Source organism: Lactuca sativa, chromosome 3 (assembly GCF_002870075.4).
Source record: "Lactuca sativa cultivar Salinas chromosome 3, Lsat_Salinas_v11, whole genome shotgun sequence".
In the NCBI taxonomy this organism is placed as follows: Eukaryota; Viridiplantae; Streptophyta; class Magnoliopsida; order Asterales; family Asteraceae; genus Lactuca; species Lactuca sativa.
This window is the reverse complement of record NC_056625.2, coordinates 256,433,180-256,447,586: the sequence shown is the minus strand read 5'-3', so window position 1 is coordinate 256,447,586 and position 14,407 is coordinate 256,433,180. Positions and strand designations below refer to the sequence as shown.

Here is a 14,407-nt window from a genome sequence, read left to right as displayed (position 1 = left end):
AAGACTGCCATGAATGGGTTTGTAGTTTGTCTAGGACAAGGTGGCTGCAGTGATCATGAGTACTCCTGGAATAAGATTCGAGTAATGGATTCAACCCATGCTTATTTGAATCACTTCATGGATTTTATCACGAGTGATCATGAGACGATAATACCTTATATTCTTGAAACGGAGGCATGTGAGTTGTAGTTGCGAGTCGGTTGCACATTGACATATGTAAATGTACCAGTAACTTGGATGTTATAAACATATCGTTCTATGTAATTTGATGAGTAAGTACAAGCGAGCATTTGGGTCGAATTTTATCTGTTCCTTTTACCCCATATGGATAAAAGCGATATATGTGGGCCCCTCGATGACTTAGTGATGACACCCCTAAGTGCTTGGCCAAGCCTGGACTAATTTGATTTGTTCAATTAGTCGGTCGTCATAAATCGGAAATCAGGAAACAACAAATGGATAGAGAGAATGATTATAATCCATGTCTCAGTCCATAGGATATCTGGAATGGAGGAATATATGATCCCTTATCTAATGGACGCGTCATTGACTAGGTCAGAGTTTGACAGCGAATTTTAACAGCTATGACTGCTAGTCGGGTTGTGGAGTCGTACTTGCAATAATAGTTACTAGACTTTTCCAAGTGGGAGACTATTGGATTAATGTCTAAGTCCATAACTATAATTGGTATGTAATTGACCCGCGAGTAGCATGGTCCATTTGGGTTACATGACACCGGAACAATCTGAAGGATGTATTATTGAGAAGAGGTTATTTATGATTTATTAATATATTATAAGTTCTAATATATTAATATGAAATCATATTATTTAATTAGTATTTATCAAGAATTAGTTTGGAATTAATTTTGTGATCAAAAGAGACTAATTAAATATATGGGGATTGATTATGTAAATCATTCATTCTTATAATGTGGGCTTGTGATCCATAGTTCCTTATGTTGGGCTAAACCCATGTGGTAACCCATGGATGATCCATGGAGGTTTAAACCCATGGAGCATGAGGAATATGGATGGTCATGCACATTAGGGTTTGCATGGTGTAACCCTAATCAAGTCACACTATATAAGAACCCCTCTAGCTTGTGAAATTGACACAAGTTGAAACACAAGAAGGCAAGCCGATTTTATGAGTGCAAGTGACATCTTCTCAAGTTCATCCATTTGTTGGTAGTGTTGTGTGATTCCATTTGAGGTGAAACACTTAGGGAACTAAGTTCTTAAATGTCCAAGGCTTTCAACTACACTAAAAGGTATGTCATCTAACTTGTATTTCATGTTGTTTGTACTCCATTATATGATAGTTAGGACGATGCTTTGGAATATTGAATGTATGCATGTATAATAGAGAAAACATAGATCCAAAGCATCTAGGGTTGCATGTACACCATAGGAGTATTAGAATGCTCAAAACCCTTCAATTCCACCATGTGAGAGCTCGGTCAGAAAAGGTGCAGGTAGCAAATTTCACTTTGCTCCCTTCAGGGCACGAGCAGATTTCAAAGACTGCTTCGGTTTTCTCTATTCATTGAGTTAGAGCCATGACTCCCCCATTCCCATTAAAGGTCCTAGGTTTTCCATTTTTGAAGTCCTTATAATAACACTTTTGTGGGTGTCCATGACTTTCACCATGATCGGAGGGATGATCGCCACTCCCAGATCCAATGGCACCGATTGTATTGATGTGTGACATGGCGGTTGCCACAACTATAGTGAACGCTGCCTGAAACATAGTAGCGTCAAACTGTGGAGGTGGCGGCAGAGGTAGAGGTGGAGTCGGAGCTACATTAACATTGATTTGCCTTGGATTTCTTCTTGGAGGCATCTTTTGCTTTAAGATTTAAAAGATGGAAATGAAGTAAGACATCAATAGTGAAAATAAATCAGATGTCTTTGAACTAATTACACTAGTTCAGCATGTATTCTGAAAGGAGTTTATATAGAATTCTACCACAAGGAATAACTTGCAAAGCGATAATTTGAAATTGGATAGTGATTTTTCAAAGGAAATAAGATGTTTGTCAATTTCATTGGTATATTAGATACATAGAGTTTGGAAAATTTGACCTTATAGGTCTACAATATACCAACTTAACGGAAAACTTGACAGCATATTGACCTATCGAGAAATGAAATTTCGAGGTCGTACTATAAACATGAAAACATCACTAGAGTATATACGTAGGCTTAATCTATATATCCAAAAGAGTGAGTAGAGTAAGAACTACTCGCGAGGAGTGTTGTATTGTTTCCTACTAGTTTCAGCCCTGGATTTAGCCAACTAGCGTTATGTTTAAAACATACATTTTTCCAATGATACTTGACATTCTCGAAGTTCTCTGAGTTCAACTTGGGTTGCAGCCAGTTCCCTTTGTAAGGCCTCGGTGTGATTTTTCGTTGACTCATGGTCTTCGCTCAAGTGGCGGAGGCGAACTATGTTGGCTACTGAGGTAACACCGACATCTACAACTTGTTGGATGGCTGCCCTTGCTTGCTTTGTCGTTACGAGTAACTCGATGTACTATCACAGTGAGAGCTCAATCTACTGAGCCTCCCTCGTCAATGTTGTAGAAGCTTTGGTCTCCATTATAAGGACGGTCCTGACCCTGCTCATGAATCCACCTATCTAATTTCACAGCCCACTGAGGCGTCGGACCTTAGAAGTCTTGACGGGGATTTGGGTTTTGAGCAACTTGAGGTGGATTATAGACCTCTGGTTCTGAGTCAAAGTCTTCTTGCATATCCTCTTCATCTTCCTCCTCAAAGTCTTCGTCTATTGGAACCACAGGGTCATCCTCTAGGTCATCTTCAATCCAACCACCGTTTCCTTGATTGGGAAAGTACGGGTCTCCTAGTAAATGAAATCCAGCTATGTTTATCTATGCGAGAAATAGGGGTGTAAGAGACATCTAATAGACTTTTTAAAGGCAAGTAAACAATTTCAAGCTTCCATATGAGAAACTTACAGTTAACATTAATGTATTTTGTATGGTATGACTCATATTGGGTCCTTCTATAACCACAAAGTATATACCAATTATATATAACTCGGGTCGAATAGACCTTCGAATAAATGATCCTACTCTACATCCACATCCAAAAAAAGAAAAGGAAGTAAAGCTAAACCACACATTCTAAGTCTATAAAACCTTAATTATATATAACCGTAATATATACGCTTAGTAATTATACATCTACCAGCAAGGGTCCTTTGTTTTCACATAGTTAGTTCTTAGTATTATAGTGCCTAAAATACTCCTATAGCATTTTATGTTATGTTCTAGAGTTCTTCTGTATATGTATAGTTGTTAAGTTTTAAACTTGTCGCAAAACTACCATTACTCCCAAACATATGTTGGTCGTATCTCAAATAAATATAGTTGATCAGGCTATATTTATTCCAAATATGATTACATAATTGTCCAAGTTTAACTGTAGTGTCCAACATCCAAATACTTTTATGTTGTTATGATTGTGATGTTGTTCTTCAATGTGTGAGTGTTAGTATACTTCATAAAATACTTATATTTTAAAAGCATACTAGTAGTCAGTCATATATCTTTTATGAATGGATATAATGAATTCGCTATAAACAATGCTTTGATACCAATCTGTCACACCCCTAAACCGGAGTGGCGGAAACGTCCGGGGGTGGATGACTTAATGTTAAGTATCACAACACATACATCATAGTAATCAAAGTACAACAACCATTGAATTAATAATGCATAGTTTTACATAAGTGTTCCGGTCATTGTATATATGACATCAAAAGTTATATTTAGCAAAAGGTAGAAGACATGGCTCTATACTGCTCTGTCTTCTCAAAATCCTGGAAATGTACATGTCTACTGGTTCCCTGACAATACAAGTATTTTGAAAAAAAAAAAGAGAGTATCAACCTTTAAGTTGGTGAGTTCATAAGTATTTATGTTTAGAAGCTTGTTATTTGTTTCTTGAAATAGTAATCATGTTTATTGTTCCAGAAAATCCAATATCTTCTAATATAACTGAAAAGTAGTTTTAATACCATAAAACCGTTCTGTGTAGTTGTTGTTGTATTTTAAAATAGTGTAACATAGTTTTAGTTTACAATAAAACTACAAAAAGAAATGTTTTATGTATTGTTTATGTTTCTCTTTGCTATAACTAATATATTGTAGTTGTATTCTTTGAAAACCTTGTAATTGTGAGTGTGTCTGGTTCCACCAGCTGTTAATATAAGTCATAGTATATTATACTGTAAATCGTATTGTTGTAAAACCAATACGTTGTATTTGTACTCTTTGGTTTAATTATCCATACACTAATCGTATTGTTCATATCTTTTTGTGAGTTATTATAACCATACTAAGACTATTAAGCCTGATACACGCTTTACGAGCGTTTAGAATTGTAACGACATTTCTCACTCACAGGCATACAACCTAACTGTAGCGAACAATCTAAGTGCGGGATTGTCAATCCCGTATAGATGTATATACATTTGTCTCGCTCTCTGTCGGGAGATTCTGGTTATAATTATCAGGTCTTTAATAGTATTGCTTAAATAATTAAGCGAGTGAACTTTGTCTCACAAAAACCATATTGACGATTACGTGTGTAATAATGATGAAAAGTAATTCGGAAATAGTTGAACTGATAATATGTTCCTTTTCTAGTATTCTTGAAGTGTAAAGTGTTTGTAATGTAATTTGTACTAGAGTGTAAAGTTAAACCTTGTATACTTGACTAGTGAAAATAGTGTGAGAGTTCCATAAATTATACATATTATTATTTATATGTGTATTCTATTTTATGTGAATTATTCGTGAAAGTACCCCTTTTGCTCAACATGTTACAAAAGGGTAATCAATCTTATTGAAGTAACTTTTTATATTCATATATATATATATATATATATATATATATATATATATATATATATATATATATATATATATATATATATATATGATTTTAGCAAAATATAAGTTTAAAAGAGTTTTTAAGACATTTAAAGGAGTTTGAAAGTATTTAAAAGTGTTTCAACAACTTGAAATCATTTTTAGAAATATTTAGAAATTATATAATTGTAAACACAGTGTCCTTGTGTTTAGACTTGTATCCCCCCCCCCCTAAAATAGTGAAAAATAGTAAAAACACAAGGGTATGAACTCACCTTTTGTGAGTTTCCGGTTGTAGATACGGTGTAGTAGGGCTAAATCCACAAGTTAGAACTCGTGATAAAAACCGAATCCTAATTTATATTAAAATAAAATTAAGTATAAATTAGATAGTCTAGAATTGTTTAAAGTGTTAAACAACAATTAATTATTGTAAAAGGACTTACAATAATTCTTATAATAGTGTGTGGGTGTTCTTCGTGTTCTTCATGAACACTAGTGATATATGGGTTTTCGGTTGGAAATCAGGAGAGTGGATGATGATTTTCAAAAGATGTGATGAATACTTGAAGAAATCAGTATGAAATTAGGAAGATTCAAGTGATCTTCGCATGATACTTGAGAGAAAAGAGTGTTTTCGGTTGAAGTGTTCTTGAGGGGATTTGTGAGTGTTTTCAGTTAAGGATGTAAAAATGAGGTATATTTCCGGGCAACTTATATATATATATATATATATATATATATATATATATATATATATATATATATATATATATATATATATATATATATATATATATATACACACTTGTGGGTTTCCGGCCGAGAACACAAACCAAGGAAAGAGTTTGCGGTCTGAAGGGATAAGATTGCGAGGTTTTCAGTATGAAGAAGTTTACGGCCGAAAATGAGGTTTGTTGTTTGAGGTTTGCGGTTGTAAACGGTTTGCGGTGCGAGAAGGATCTAGATGAGAAGGTTCTAGGTTTTTAAATGATTTTACTTCTAATTCTTACAACACTTTTACAAGGCTTATACATATCAATTTTTTTATTTTAACTTTATTAAATTAACAAAACAATAAATTTGACTTTTATTTGATATGTTTGACTTTTTACAACATAGAAAATAAAGGGTTGTCGCATTAAGTTGTGACATGACTGTATCTTTTTAGGAATTTTGTGTTTGGTTCAGAAATATAAGAAAAAATAATCATTATACACATATATGATTTTTTTCTAAATTTAAATAAATTCTACAAAAATTTAAATTAAGAATATTGTGTAAAATTAAACTTTGAAAAAAATACTAGCCTTCGAATTTGAAAGTATAAATGTACGTTTTAATTTAAAAATATGAAATTTCAGTGTATTAAATTGTTAATCTATTATATTGAGCTGTGAATTTTATGTATTAGACAGTAATTAACTATATTAAGTTGTGAACTGACTGCAATTTACAGTGGATTTTTTTTATAGATTTTGTGTTAAAATATAAATGATTTATATGAATTTTTGTATTAATTGTCTTGTGAATATATTTATTTTTTGTGTTGTATAAGTATGTAAGAATACATTAGTTTTTTTTACTTGTTTTGTATTAAATTCAAAATGAGTGAATTAATATGTTTATTAAATTATGAATGTAGTATTTACCCTTTCATTGCATGACTTTATATATAAATCTGATTTACAAGAAAAGATGGTTGCGAAGTTGCATAAGTGATTGGTGGCAGCGTGTGGTTGTCGTGGTGGTAGATTTTGGGTTTGATTTTTTTGAATTTATGAATTAATGTAAAAATACGTTGTATTAAGTTGTGAATTTTGTGTGTTAAATTATAAATGGATTATGTACAGTTGTATTTTATATAAATTTTATGTTAAGAATAAGGAATGATTGTATAAATGAAAATATTAGACTAAAAAGAGTACGATTTTGTTATTTTCTTACCAAAAGACAAAAATTAAGATTTTAATATATTTTACGATATTCACAATACATATATACTTATTAAATGGGGGTTCTTAGGGTTCTTAATATTTTGTGGTTCCTATTTAAACCACTCCATATATATATATATATATATATATATATATATATATATATATATATATATATATATATATATATATATATATATATATATATATATATATATATATATATTGTTTTAGTCAAAAATCACATTAAGAACTTTGTCAACAAATTAGAACGTTTGGTCTGATCTTTTGTATAAGGTGTTTAACAAAGTGTTATGTGTCAAAGATGTTAAAACATGTTGAAGATCCTAAATATGGTCTAGATCTTGGGGTGAAAACATATGTGTTGATATTCGTTGTAAAGAACATGGATAAAAGAGTGTTTGAAGTATTAGTCCATAATATAAATATGTCTATGTTAATAAAAATTTAATTTAATCCTTATCATAAGCCTTCAAATTTTTTATTGTTCTTTTTTTTTTTTTTTTTTTTTTTTTTTTGGAAAAAGGTTATGGTTTACTAGGTTTTAATTGTCCAAATTTTAAGCCTCTTAAATAACAAATAAAGAAACATAGCAAACCTTAGAAGGGATTCTAAAATATAGAAAATTAGGGAAGGGGGCTAGGGTTTCTAAAACCCTTGTAGATTTCGAAAATATAGGGTGGTGGCTATGGTTTCAAGAACCCTATGACATTTTCGAAATAACCTCCTTAGGGTTTAATTTCTATAAACCATAATTTTGATCTATTCAACTTTGTGAAATATCAATGAGAACAATGTCTCGATTTTAAATTTCTCTTAGACTTGAATATCTAAGTAGAATTTCTCTTATATATCAATAGTAAAGTTATAAAAATCAGTCAGCTCAATATCATCATTTTAGATATAAGGAGATCAATAAACAGAGGCATCGTTGGTGGAGTTGACAACGAGTAGCCACCTTACCTTGATTATAACCAGAAGAAGTCAACTTTGGAAGCTACATAATGATTTTTCAATCTGCAAGCAGCTTGAGAGGAACTATCCTTGTAGATCTGAAGCAACACCAGCATTTAATCTTGTATTTCCTCTTGACTCTTTTATTTCTAAAAAGTTTTGCATCCACGGACATCTAATCTCTTACTCCTTGGATGTAAATCGTATTAATCAGTAACGATTTTCATATATTTTGCAATCCATCGTCGGCTATTCCCTGTTCACACCAAAATCACATTCATATAAAAAACAAAAGTATTATATGATATTGAGAAACATTTTTTATGCTGAGATAATATCAAAAAGCTGCATTTTGAATAAAAGCAAAATCAACTACTAACATTATGCGTATCTAAACTACAGCAAATCAAAGGTAGAGAGAGGAATACCTTCATATTAATTTTGTAATCCCTAGGGGATATGCCAGTAGCAGTATCTCCTACCAATCCTTTCTTTCTACAGATTTTTTAAATTGAGAACTGAAGCAACAATAATGTTGAAGTCCCATTGGACATGATTCCAGTTTCTTGTAGTGTTCTGAGAAATTTCACAAAGAAATATGAGTTACAAAAGTTATATGGCAAAGAGTACAAGTTGTTCTCTGTTTTTTGTTCTGGTGTCAAATTAACTCTCAAACACAGAAAAAAGAAAAATCAAATTTGAATGATGCAATTAAGCATCCATACACTTGACACATTAATCCCTGGAGTTAAATGGATCCTCAAATAAGCAATAGATAACTTGACATTTTCTAATGGGTAAAGTCATATGAAGCTATTAGGAAATACAGTGCATTATTTAAGATATCTTATGTATCTAAAGTGATTCATAATCTTAACATATTTGTGCTTGTAGTTTATTAAACTGTTATTAACGTGATTTCAGAATCAAAATTGTACAGCTTCAACAATTAATGAAACTTCTACAATCAATCCAAGTTCACAATTTAATTTGGAATTTCACATATAATATTTTTTTCTTAAGATATTTACGCGTGTCAACCATTCTGATTTATTTTGATATCTAACTAGGTGTGAGACCCATATGTTATATGGGTTTGATAAAAACAAAAATTAAATATAAAAGTTTAAACAAAATTTTATTTAAGTTTGAAATTTTAGATTTGAAATTTAAAATTTAAAATTTGAATTGAAAAGGAAACATATTAAATACTATATGAATACTAATATTGTAATTTATTGGTTATTTTCAATTAAGGCAATGAGTAATCGAGGTGTAAATATGATTTATGAATTAAGAAAAGATAAAAAAAAAAAAAAAATGACAAATAGAGAAAACATTTAATCAAAAATACCAAAAAATGACATGTGTCCAAGTTAATAAGATAATGACATGTGGCAAAATTACCTTCATTTATTAGGGGGGATTGGCTCTTCCATGTACAAAACTTTAATCGAATTCAACGACAAAAAAAAATAGAAAGAGAAAAGCAATTTCATGTCGATATGAACAACAATATATATTGAGACAAAAAAGATAACGTTTGATTATATACATACTTATGTTGATATGATATTTGCATTCTATTAAAAACAGAGGGAGGTGCATACCTTCATATCAACTTGGTAATTCCTCAGAATATGTCGAGTAAGGGGATGTGGGCAATGCGGGGCCACCAGTAAGAGCCTTCTTTACTACACCGTTGTTCCAGATTTGGACAACTATAGATTCTCAAACTCAAAAGTGAAGGCAACAACATTTCTGGTAGATCTATCGTCTTTGGGCACATGAAAATGGAGAGACGTTGGAGGGAGGTGAGATGTTGGAGTCCGGTTGAAAGTGATTCCAGATTCTCAAATTTATTTATGCCAAGATAAATAAGAGATGGAGGAAGAAGATGGGACAATTGACTAAAATTACTCAGATCTGCTCTAACACCAATTAACCGTAGTTCAACAAGTGAGCTTGGGTAATTCTGTGGGCCCCACTCTGTGATTGGCTTGTGCAACCCCCCTATTTCAAGGTGACTCAGTTTGGGAGGCCAAAGCCCACAAGGGAATGAAGCATCCATACTTGGACAATTTGTTATTGTCAGATGTTTTAAGGCAGTGAGATTGGGCAACTCGTGGTCTGGAAATGACTCTATCTCTGGACAATCTGTTATTTCCAATTTGGTGAGGTGAATGAAGCGACTCAATTCAATGACCGATTTCAGGTTTGGCCAACAACTTATCTCTACAGATTCAAGCATGGTCATGCTTGAGTTCATAAGCACCCTAGTCACATCTTCTCCTCCCACCACATTATCTAATAGTTTCTTACAACCATCAATCGTAACTGACTTGAGTTTCTGCGCTCCTGATGGAAAAGAAACAGACGTAATCGAATGACACCCACGTATATTCAACGTTTCAATGCTATCTGGGCAACTGCAACGCTCCAATCTGTGACAAAACTTTACTTCCAAGATCCTAAGAGATGTTAGGTGGCTGCCACAGTTGTTCTCAATCTCTCCTAAACTCACCAAATTTGAACACAAATACACTACCAACTTCCTTAAATTTACAAGTACCTTACTTGACTTTTCTTCAGATTCCCACAAGTATCTTATTTCATTACACCGTTCAATTTTTATTTCTTCAACTGTCCCAAGATACTCTATAACACCTCTCCACAGCTGGTCAGTTAGACCAGGGATGTAACTTATATTAAACTGGGTGACTGATGAAGTTACACCAACTATACTTGTTAGCATTTCATGACCACAGTTATTTATTGTTAGCTCCCTTAGTGATGGTAGTGCTTCAAGTGAGATTTTAACCAACTTAGGACAATCACTTATCCAAAGCTTTCGAAGACATGGAAAAACTGTACCTGACCATACCACCCATTCCTGCATATTAACAAAAGATAGACTTTCAAGTGAAGGGAATGCAAGACCATTTCCAGGTAATTCCGAGCCTACAACCTTCACTTCATCCATGCCATGAATAGACAACTTCTTTAGTGAAGGTAGCTGCCCAAGTGGTGGTAGAGATGTACATTTTTTGCAACCATGTATCGACACACGAGCCAACCGAAGAAATGAGGGATCCCCAACCCAATTTGGAAACTCTTTACCTCCAAATGACACTATTCCAAGCTTTATCAAATCATCATTGTGAGGCTTCAGCCCACAGAGGACCTCCTTTTCAAGTGTTTCCTTTCGAGAACAATCAAATACATCACTCCATTCCACCTCTAACTCACTTATCCTCTTTTGGGAAAAGTTTAGTTCTTGTGCATGCATTGCACTTTGCACTTTTTCCAGCCCAGTAATGGAAATTTTTCCTTGGAGATATTTTAAGTCTTTAAGGCTGGTCATTGAAAATCCATCGTCTCCTTCAATAATGATTTTAGAGAGAGTTTGTAGGCTTTTCAACTCAGCAATACCTAAGGGCATTTTCTTCACAAGCGGAGTACACCTAAAGTCAAAATGACGCAAATTCTTAAGCTTTGAGAAGTTCCCAGGCAAGTTAGCTAAAAAAGTGCAGCGATAAACTATCAATGTCTCTAAATTATACAGACGACACACATTTTCTGGTAAACTTTTGATGTGGGTACGACATAAGTTCAGATAACGCAAGTGCTTCATACTACCAACACACTCTGGAACCTCGCTTATTGTCAGGTAACTCAGGCATAGAACCCTTAGTAATGGTAACTGTTGAACTAAGTTGGCCAAAATCTTATCTGAAAAGCTGAATGATCCAGGATTTGTGTGCCTCGTAGAATCCAATGCTAGGAATGTTCTCACATTTGTAGCTCCTTTGAATGCCTCGAACCTTTCATAACCCATGAAATCATCACACTGGAATGATATATGGCGGTACTTTTCCAAAGTTTTCTTCCTAAATTCCTTTTTTACCTCAATGTCTAACCTTGAAAAAAAATCTCCAGCAACAGACATAGCCAAGTCATTCATGAGATCATGCATCACAAACAACGATTTGTCACCAGGCAGGTGTTGAAAAAACGACCTTGACAACAACTCTTCAAAATATTCGAGACCCAAACGCTCCATTGACTTGCTTGTAGTCGATTGGTGCAAAAACCCTTCAGCCATCCACAATAAAATCAACTCCTCCTTCTCAAACTCGTAGTCCTTGGGGAACAAGGAGCAGTATGCAAAACACATTTTCAAAGAGGCAGAAAGATCATGGTAACTTAGTCTTAGAGCCGGAACAATCTCATCTCTATTTCCTAAACTCCATATCTCACTATCCAACAGCTCTTTCCATGCTTCCTCATCTGTTTTTGTCCTCAATAGCCTCCCAAGTGTTCTTAATGCCAAAGGCAAGCCATCACATTTTTTCACAAACCCTTCACCAAGTGGTCTAAGTGCTGAATGTGAGTCAAAGTTAGCAACACCCAATGCATGTTGAGCAAACAAAGTCAGAGCATCGTCATGTGACAGACTCTGTAGTGAGTCTACATGAGCATAACCCAGCTTTTTGAGCAATTGCTCCTTCCGAGTCGTCATGATAACTTTACTTCCAGGAGCTCCCACAAGAAATGGGCCCACTAATTTTTCCCAGTCATCATAGCTTTCAGACCACACATCATCTAAAACTATTAGAAATAGTTTCTTCATAAGTTGCTGTTTAAGAGCTTCTTGAAGCAGATTTAAATCTGCAAATTCCTTGTTTTCCCCAGTCACAGATTGATAAATAACTTTGCTTATACTGGAGATATTGAACTCATCGGAAACACAAACCCAAGCCCTGAGTTCGAAGTGATCCTTCACTTCCTTTTCGTCATACAAAAGTCTAGCTAGAGTTGTTTTACCTACTCCACCCATACCAACTATGGGCACGACACTAAAGTTCTGATGATTACAGGATTCATCTTTACCCACCAAAAGTTGTTGAACCAATGCCTTCTTATGACCTTCACGTCCAACAATACTACTTGCATCTACCAAACATGCCTCATATCTTACAATTTTGGGTTTTTCATTTGTCACTACAATTAAACCAAGATCATTTTTTGCGTCCACTAGTTCTTGTAACCTGGTGCTAATATCATCTAACTTATATTGCATCCTACTACTTAATGAGAACTTGCTGCAACATTTTGGGATTAGCTTTCTTACTTTGCTGGTGGTGGCTCCCGATACCTCGGTCAACTCACGATGCATAGCTTCAGTTGCCAAATCGTCAAGTAGGTCATCTATGTCGTAAGCCAAATGCTGGAGATCATTCAGCCATGCTTTAACAGCTTCATCAGTTATTTCCTTATGAGAAGCATCATTAAGCAGAGCGTGGATCTGGCCTAATGATCTTTTCAATTTCTTGAGCTCGGAATCGATTCCTTTGGCACGAGCAATTTTCTTCAAAGCTTCAGAAGCCAGCTTTTCAAAGACCACCGTGAAGAAGGTAGAAACAACAATTTCAGCCATTGCTTATAGTGAAATGGAAGCACTGGTATGTATTAGGGATGTAGATGAAAATAGTGTTCGGGAAAGAAGGATTAAGCCTTGTTTTATAGTAAAAATCATGGTATGATGCTATAGGCTTATAGCTATTATATTTTTAATAATTTTTTGTACCATTCTTCTAGTTGGCAGCTGGGCACCACTATTTTTCGTCACGTGACTTCTCAACGTGGCCTGTGCTTCTCTTTATAATAATGACTTTTTTTATTATTAAGTACCAGTACAATTGAATAACCCAACATTGATGCCTTAATAACTAATAAAGAAGTAAATTACAGTTTTGGTCCATGTGCTACAAACTATACAAAAATCTCGAGATGTGGTCATAGTTTTGGAAATTTGACTCAGTGTTGAAAAATCAATCAGCTTTTTGGTCCTTATTTTACCATGCTTGCATACCAAATGACTATAATGCCTATGTTTTTGTCTTCTTTTGATTTTATAGTTTCTTGTTATTTAGAATTATTATTGGAGTAAATGATAGCATAACACAAGCACCTTATATCACCACCACCATCATTTATCACCACCTCCCACTCAAATCTGAAACAAATAAATCGAAATCCAAATTTTAACAGGAAACAAACACATCGAAATTCCAGATTGACCCCAAATATAGGAAACTAACTAAACGAGGATAGAAATCCCAAATTGAAATCACTAGTGGGTGTCGGCCTGTCGGGCTCTCCATCATTGGATGTTACCGCCTTGCCGGCTACTGTCGCTGTGGTTTTCAAGCAAAAAGAAATAAAGACAAAGAGGGCTTGGTCGGTGTTGTAGGGGAGATAGAAAAAAAAAACAAAGAAAGAGGGGGAGGGGTGTCATGTTATAAAAGGGTTTATGGTGGAGTTCTGGATTCTCAATGGATCGCCTAGGTTCTCATTTCAAACTTATTTCTAACTTTATGCCCGGGTTATCAAAATCCCGGTCTAAGATAATTCAAAATGACACTTACGAATCTAGGCACAGAAATATAAGCCAAATTGCTAGAAGGATTCTTAGCTTGTTCGAGAAAAAGAAGAACTGAGAAAAATCCCTAACCACTCACAGAAAATAGTTGTATTTATACTTGACAACTAGGGTTTTAATTAGGGTTCTCATCTTCGGAAGTGG

At 34.1% G+C, this 14,407-nt stretch overlaps 1 protein-coding gene across 2 annotated transcripts; it reads right to left on the bottom strand.

Moving 5' to 3' along the window:
• Positions 1-3,623: 3,623 nt before the first annotated feature.
• Positions 3,624-13,348, bottom strand: LOC111883297 (putative disease resistance protein At3g14460). 2 transcript variants are annotated; one of them, XM_042900405.2, is made up of 4 exons: positions 9,429-13,348; positions 8,247-8,394; positions 7,828-8,074; positions 3,624-3,879 (listed from the first exon to the last, which is right to left on the bottom strand). In XM_042900405.2, the coding sequence occupies exon 1, from the start codon at positions 13,256-13,258 to the stop codon at positions 9,452-9,454; it is 3,807 nt and encodes a 1,268-aa protein (XP_042756339.1). In that variant the 5' UTR covers positions 13,259-13,348; the 3' UTR covers positions 3,624-3,879; positions 7,828-8,074; positions 8,247-8,394; positions 9,429-9,451. The 2 variants fall into 2 exon arrangements, with proteins under 2 accessions (XP_042756339.1, XP_023735400.1); XM_023879632.3 differs by lacking the exon at positions 3,624-3,879 and having other exon boundaries at positions 7,694-8,074.
• Positions 13,349-14,407: the final 1,059 nt, after the last annotated feature.